General features: G+C 39.0%; 1 protein-coding gene across 1 annotated transcript; it reads right to left on the bottom strand.

Moving 5' to 3' along the window:
* Positions 1-228: 228 nt before the first annotated feature.
* Positions 229-669, bottom strand: LOC145045994 (uncharacterized). The gene has a single exon (XM_078994279.1). The coding sequence runs from the start codon at positions 667-669 to the stop codon at positions 229-231; it is 441 nt and encodes a 146-aa protein (XP_078850405.1).
* Between the last annotated feature and the right edge of the window lie 6,651 nt (positions 670-7,320).

Genomic DNA, 7,320 nt, shown 5'->3' with positions numbered 1-7,320 from the left:
ACCTTGGCTTATTCGTAAACAATAATACTGAAAGGAATGAAATATATCATTTTATAATATGTAATCGAATTACATCCAACAAAGAACAACAAAAGTTATGAATTCTAAAATGCCGTCATTGCTTTATTCGTTTCTTCCTGACCGCCTTGCATTACTACTTGCAAAAGTGGAATGTTCAGAGGTTACACATGTTCCACGTTCTTGGAAACCGGATCCCATCTAATGCCTTTAGATACACTCCATTAGTCTCACTTCGGGCACCTGATATGGCCCTTCCCAGTTTGGATCAAGTTTTCCATTTGGCTCTTGTCTACTAGCTTCCTTCTTGCGCAAAACCAGGTCACCCACCACATACGATGACTTTTTTACCTGGGTGTTGCAGTATCGTTCTACTAATGCCTTATAATTGGCTTTCCATATTGCAGCTTCTTCTACTTTTTCATCTAGCAGGTCCAAATTTTTTCGAAGATTTTTTGTGTTCGACCGTATTTCTGGGTTACTGGTTCGGGTAGTTCGAATCGTGACATCAATAGGAATGAATGCTTTTGTTCCATACACCAGACAAAAAGGAGTTTCTTTGGTCGATATACGCACTGTGGTTCGATATGCCCATAACACATGAAATAGTTCATCAACCCAATTTCCTTTGGCTTTTCCCAACCTATTCATAATTCCTTTTACTAAAGTTTGAGTTGTCACTTTTACTTGACCATTGGCCTAAGCATGAGCCACCAAGGTGAAGTTCTTCTAGATTTCCTTTTCCTGGCAACACTTCTTGAAGGGGTTCTTAGCAGACTATTTTCCATTGTCACTTATAATAGTATGGGGTAGCCTTAAGCGGCAAACACTTTTTCTCCATACGAATTTGATAACTCTTTCCCCGGTTATGATCGCAACTGCTTCAGCTTCGACCCATTTAGTGAAATAGTCGATTGCTACGATAAGGAATTTGAGCTTTCCTTGTGCTTCAGGGAAACGGCCCACAATGTCAATTCCTAACTAGAGTAACATCCATGGGCTTGTGATGATAATGATGTCTTGTGGTGGTAGGGTTGGCACGTTCGCATGTATTTGACAGTTATGACACTTCTTGATGAATGCTTCTGTGTCGCGGGTCATGGAAGGCGCGAAGTACTCTACCCGAAGGATCCTCTGAGTGATTTCTCGTAACCCTCCATGTGCTCCACAAACCCTAGAGTTTATTTCTTTCATTTCTGCATCCACTTCTTTGCTCGTGATACATTTTAGCCATGGGGTGGAATGACCCCTCGTGTACAGTCGACCACCATACATGGTACAATTCGGTGCATTAATTCGCATCTTTCTTGCCTCTTTTGCACCCTCCAGAAGTACTCATTTTTTCAGAAAAAAGGATGTAAGGTTTCATCCATGAAAATTTTCTCTAACTCCATGGTTTCACTTTGCGGTTTATCAAGACTTTTTTTTTGGAAATACCTCAACTAAGACCATTTCTGATAGGTGGATGAAGGCTAATAAGGACAGTTTACTTAAAGCGTCTGCTTCTTTTTTCTTTGATCGAGGAACTTGTGTGATTTCGAATGTTTCAAACTTAGTGGTCCACATTTGTGTTTGAGTAAGGTACTTCTGGATGTTCATTTCTTTCACTTCGTATGTTCCTTTAATTTGGTTGACCACCAACATCGAGTCACTAAATACTTTAATATGTGTGACGTTCATGCTTATTGCCAACCGTAACACTACTAGTAGAGCATCATACTCCGCTTCATTGTTCGAACAATTGAACTTGAATCGTAGGGCATAGGTCGACTTGTCTCAATATAGGCTAGTGAGGATGATTCCTGCTCCTGATTTGTCTTTGCTTGATGCCCCATCGATGTGTAATACCCACATTTCTTTGGTTGTGTTAGTTGGCATTTCTGAATGTTCACCAATGCCTTTGGGAGTAGTCATCATTGATGACTGTGAGTCATCCGATATTTTTGTCAAGAAATCAGCTAGAGCTTGCCCTTTTATGTTATATCGAGGTTTATATGTGATGTCTTGTTCCCCTAGTTCTATCGCCTATTTCGTCATTCTTCCTGAGCATTCTAGCTGTAATAGGATTTGCTTTATAGTTGGTTGGTTAACACTTCGATGGGGTGTTCCTAGAAATATCTATTAACGAAATATAATTACGTTAGATTAACTTCGTTCCGCCTGGCTGCATATACCAAGGATAAGACTAACTTTTTCACTTTAGATTAATTTCATTCTATGCCTTGCAATATTCCACTAACGAAATATCTCGGTACTTGCTCCGTTCCTCTTTTTGCAACCAACGTTGCGCTGATTTCCTCATGGATTGTTGACAAGTACACGGTTAACACTTCCCCTTTAAGAGACTTGCCAAGGTCGGCAGTTATTTGAGGCATTTATTCAATTTTTTGGAGCTAGTGCCTCTTCTACCTCATTTAACCATAGTATTTCCTTCTTCCCTATGATTGTCTTCAACTTCTAGAAGAAAGGTATCGCCTAGTCTGCTGACCTTTCCAGGAATCATCCTAATGCCGCCAACTTGCCATTAAGACTTTGTACCTCTTTCACTGTTTGTGGTGTTGTTGTTTTCGGCAAGCTTTCAACCTTTTCAAGGTTCGCCTCCATCCTTATTTCTATTACAATGTGGCCCAAGAACTTCCCTCTTTTCACCCCAAGGATGCTTTTCTTTAGGTTAAGCTTCATGTTGGTTTGTCGTAGCCTCCTGAGAGTCTCTTCCATGTCTGCTAGGAAATCATCATCATCCTTATTCTTGATTACCGTATAATCCACATATACATCGATGTTTCTTCCCACTTTTTTGCGAATACTTTGTCTACCAACCTCTGGTATGTTACTCCTGCATTCCTTAATCTAAAAGGAAACTTCATGTAGCAAAAAGTCCCTTTCTCCGTGTGAAAGGATGTTTGGTCTTCATCATTTATAGCCATCTTCACTTGATAATAACCTTTGTATGCATCCAAGAAAGATTTCCATCGATATCCTCTTAGTGACTTGATCTTCTGCTCTATTTTTGGAAAGGGGTAACTATCTTTTGGACAAGCTTTGTTGAGATCGGTGAAATCAACAAACATTCTCACTGTCCAGTCTACTTTTTTACAAGTATCGGATTAGCAATCCATTTTGGGAATTTCATGGCTCTCATGAATCCAGCTCTTACTAAAGCTTCGACTTCCTTTTTGACGATTTTGTTTCTTTCTTTACACATGATACACTTCTTTTGCTTTACCCGTGCACATGAAGAATCGATATTCAAATGATGCTCTATTATTGACCTTGGGATGCCTTTCATATCTGTGGGCGTGCATGCGAATGTATCCTGGTATGTTCTTAGTATCATCGTTAATCTCACTTGCAATACTTTAGGGAGTTCGATCCCTATCTTGATTTTCTAATCCTTGTGGTTTTATTGACAATTACTTCCTCGGTATCTACTGAAGAAATTCATTCTTCTTCTGTGGGCTCATATTGCTCCGGTTTCATAACATGGCTGAGCTCAGGAGGCCTTGGGGTGGTGCTTTGAACTATTGCCACCCCTTCTTTAGTAGGAAATTTGAGTAAGCCATGTATTGTAGATGATACGGCTTGCAACTTCCCCAAGTCGGTTCTTCCCAAAAGTATGTTATAAGGGGAAGGTGCTTGTACTACTATGAGTTCCATCAATATGGTTTTCTGGATGTTACCTTGATAGTCCTCCAATGTGAAAGGTAGTGAGATCTTCCCCCTCGGCTACACGGACTGGCCTGCAAACCCAACCACTGTAGTCATGGCCTGTTTGAGGTATCTTTGGATGTCTACAGGTAGTCCTTTCAAGAAATGTTCATGCATTACATTGACACCACTTCTGTTATCCACATAAACCCTTCTAATCAATGTTCTTCCTATTGCCGCTTTTATTATCAGAGGTTTCGTCCCTTTGTGCTTAAAAGGTATTGGATCATGATGACCAAACTCAATGATGGTCAATTTCCACTTTCGTGTTAACCTGTCACTTGAATCTTCTTTACCCTGCACCATGGCAGTTTCAGCATTGTACTGTCGTGCGTCTTCTCTCTTTGACGTTCATTCATTGAATCTTAGCTACCGCTTCTTATCTTTTTCTCTTTATAAACTTTCACAATCCTTCGTTGCCTGACCTAGTTTTTTGTGAAAGTCACAGTATTTGTTCGGGTCTCAAGGATTTTTTGTATCTGTGTTGTACCTGTTCGGGCTTCGTGAAGTGTAAGCTTCATAGGTTTCCTGTCGATATGGCTGATAGCTACCAGTTTTTCTTCACCTCTCATTTTGGTGTAGCCTTCTATCGTAGCTATATTGAGGCAGACCCTTGGGTCGAGGAGGGTATGTTGTAGTTCACATTTCTTTTCTTCCTCTTCCCACTATGGCCCTTCCTTCCATCCTCACCTTTTCAGCACTTTCAGCCTCTTGCCTTAGGAAACGATTAAATTTTCGTATCATTTCTTCTCCGTTGGCCCATTCCCCCTCCCCCCCCTACCAACTTTCGAAATAACTCCCCTTCTAGGAGCCGATAAGTGAATGCTCATATGATCATAGGGTTATCCCGGGTCGGCATCTTTCTATTGATCTCATTAAACCTTCTAAAGTATGCTTTATTTGATTCTCCTTAACGTTGTCGATAGGAAAATATTGCTTATTCTTGTTGTTGGAACCTTCGCTGCTCTATGAAACTATTAATGCATTTCTGATAGAGTTCATCGAAGCTTCTATACTTCGGGGTGGTAAGCTAGCAAGCCAATATCGAGCAGATCCGTCTAAGGTTCCCGCAAAATACAGGCTCCATAATTTTGGATCCATTGGTATCATTTTTATTGCCCACTGAAAATTGGATACATGGTCATCCGGATCTTCGGTGCCATCGTAAGGTGGTACCCTCGGTCTTTTCAACCCTTTAGGGATAGGCGTCTCATTAATGTTATCCGTGAAAGGAGAGCAGAAATTTAGATTCTTGAATGCTTGGTTGCATTGTTTCGCTTCTATTACCTTAGATAGCTTTTCTTGCTTATTATGGTTGTCTTCTGCATTGGGTAGCCAATCTGCATTTTTCTCATTCTTTTTCGATCTCTTTTCACGAGGTTCTGACTCCTTTCTTACTTCATCGGAGTCCTCCGTCCGATCTGTGTCGACCGAAACTCGATCCATTCTTTGTCTTTCTGGAGTTGTCTTTTATTTTGCAATTTCCTCATAGCCCTGAAGCTTTTAAATGCTTCAAATTTTTCCAACTTCACTTCTTGTGCTGTCTTGCCTTGCAAGTTTGTTCCCTCATTACTAGTAAGCCTTCCGACAACTTCATTATTATGTCTGACCATAGTAACAACTTGTGGAGTTGATTCTAGTCCTTCTATGCCTTTCATTCTCGCAACGAGACTCGCTCCAACTGTTGGTGTGCTTGCACCAACTGTTTGTTGCGGAGTCCCATGGATGGTGCCACTTGATACGCCCTCATGTCCGTCTTCCATCTATCATGCGAGAGTTAGCTCTATCCGGACTTGTAGATTGACCATAAGACTACAAACAAACTGTAAATAGGTCGGCGAGGAGGGGATCCCGGACGACTCTCTGATGGTGAAGTTTGTGAGACGATCTATAATCGATATTTATAAGAGATAGTTTAGAATTGTTTGTATGTGCTTGCCTTCTTGATGAATTAGGCTACCTATTTATAGTGGGATGGGAATAACTAGCAAGTTCTTCCTATATCAACTCTGACTTGCCATCCTATAGCATTTATAGCATTATGCCCGAAGGTACGGCTATTGGTACTGTATATGTCGTCGTACAGCTGTGTTGTGGCAGTTCCAAGATCCACCAGTTGTGTATCCTTGTACAGGCTGTATTCTCAGAGTTTTTAGGTACGGTTGCTACTGTTTCGACGTCATCTTATACCTTCTCATTGCTCTTTCTCTTCTTTTCAAGTCATGTTAACTCGTTATGTAGACAAGCAACTTCGAGTCAATCGGGACAGGTAACTTCGATCGACTTTCCAACATGTTGTCTGGTATGTTTTGAAATGATATATGCGTTCTCGGGCTATATCCTATTAGTAGACAACTTCACAATCTCTTTATATATATATATATATATATATATATATATATATATATATATATATATATATATATATATTGTTTTCTATGACATGAACTTTCTAGTTCATGATTACTCAAACTACCAAACGTTCTCTCACATACTTTAGAATGCCCTCCGTTTATTGCATCAAAGATTTTAATGTTTCTGAAGAGGAAGATGGGTTGGTTGGTACCTATATAAAAACAAAATAAAGATAAAAAAATAAACAAAAGTAGATAGAGAGAGAGACAGAGAGAGAGGGAGAGAGAAAGAGAGAGAGAGAAGAGAGAGAGAGAAGAGAGATTCGACATCCACCTACCGAGCTCGGCACTGCTCCCTTTAGCATAATAGATTGAGGAGCCCAATTACATTTTACTTTGTCCTCGCCAAAAATAAAGATAAAAATGGTTATTTTCTTGTATACCATAAGGTTGTCAAAATCGAGATCATACGTATGATCGTTTTTTTGGTTTGCAAGATCGGGATCCTAAGATCCTACAAATTAAAACATAATTTTAATTTATAATTTTTAAATATGAAAAATATTTCAAACATTCAATTTTTCGTTCAAAAGTTATAAAAACTTCAAAATATTAGTTATAGGTCACAACACAAAAAGATAAACGATAAATTAGTAAATGATAAATATGTAAAGTGGCAAAAAATATCACTTGCAAAACTAAAAATAATAATAAATAAATCAACGGAAGGTAGGATCTGATCAGTTCTCGATTCTACGGTCCTACCTATGATCTTACGATCCTACCACAAATACGATCCGTTTACGATTCAACTCGTTTTTCATACCTAGGATCTCGTACGATAATACGATCAGCATCGCGATTTTGACAAACATACTATACCATACCGTGACATAATCCACTAAAATCATTTTTACATTTATTCCTTAAATTGAGTTGACGAAAAAGAAAAAAGAGTCTATTTATCTTTGTCTATTTATTGTATACTTTTCCCTTTTTCTATAGCTGAAAGTAATCTTTTTGATTAACAAGCTTTAGCTAATCAAACTTTAATTTGATAACACCTTTAAAATGTTTTTTTCCCTACTAAAATAAGGTAAATTTCTAGTAACATCACCCAAGGAAAAGCCAAATATGTTGGGTTTGAACGTGGAAATGGTACTGGTCTGCAAAAGCATCGCACGGCTGCCTCCTTTTCATTACCCAACTTTAACAAAAAGTGCCTTCAATTACCTTTTTT

The sequence above is a fragment of the Lactuca saligna genome, chromosome 5 (assembly GCF_052625555.1).
Source record: "Lactuca saligna cultivar CGN05327 chromosome 5, ASM5262555v1, whole genome shotgun sequence".
Taxonomy (NCBI): Eukaryota; Viridiplantae; Streptophyta; class Magnoliopsida; order Asterales; family Asteraceae; genus Lactuca; species Lactuca saligna.
This window is presented reverse-complemented; position numbering and strand designations above follow the sequence as displayed.

Coding starts and splice junctions, on each gene's coding strand:
- LOC145045994 (XM_078994279.1), bottom strand. CDS start 669: ATGAATAGGTTGGGAAAAGCCAAAGGAAATTGGGTTGATGAACTATTT.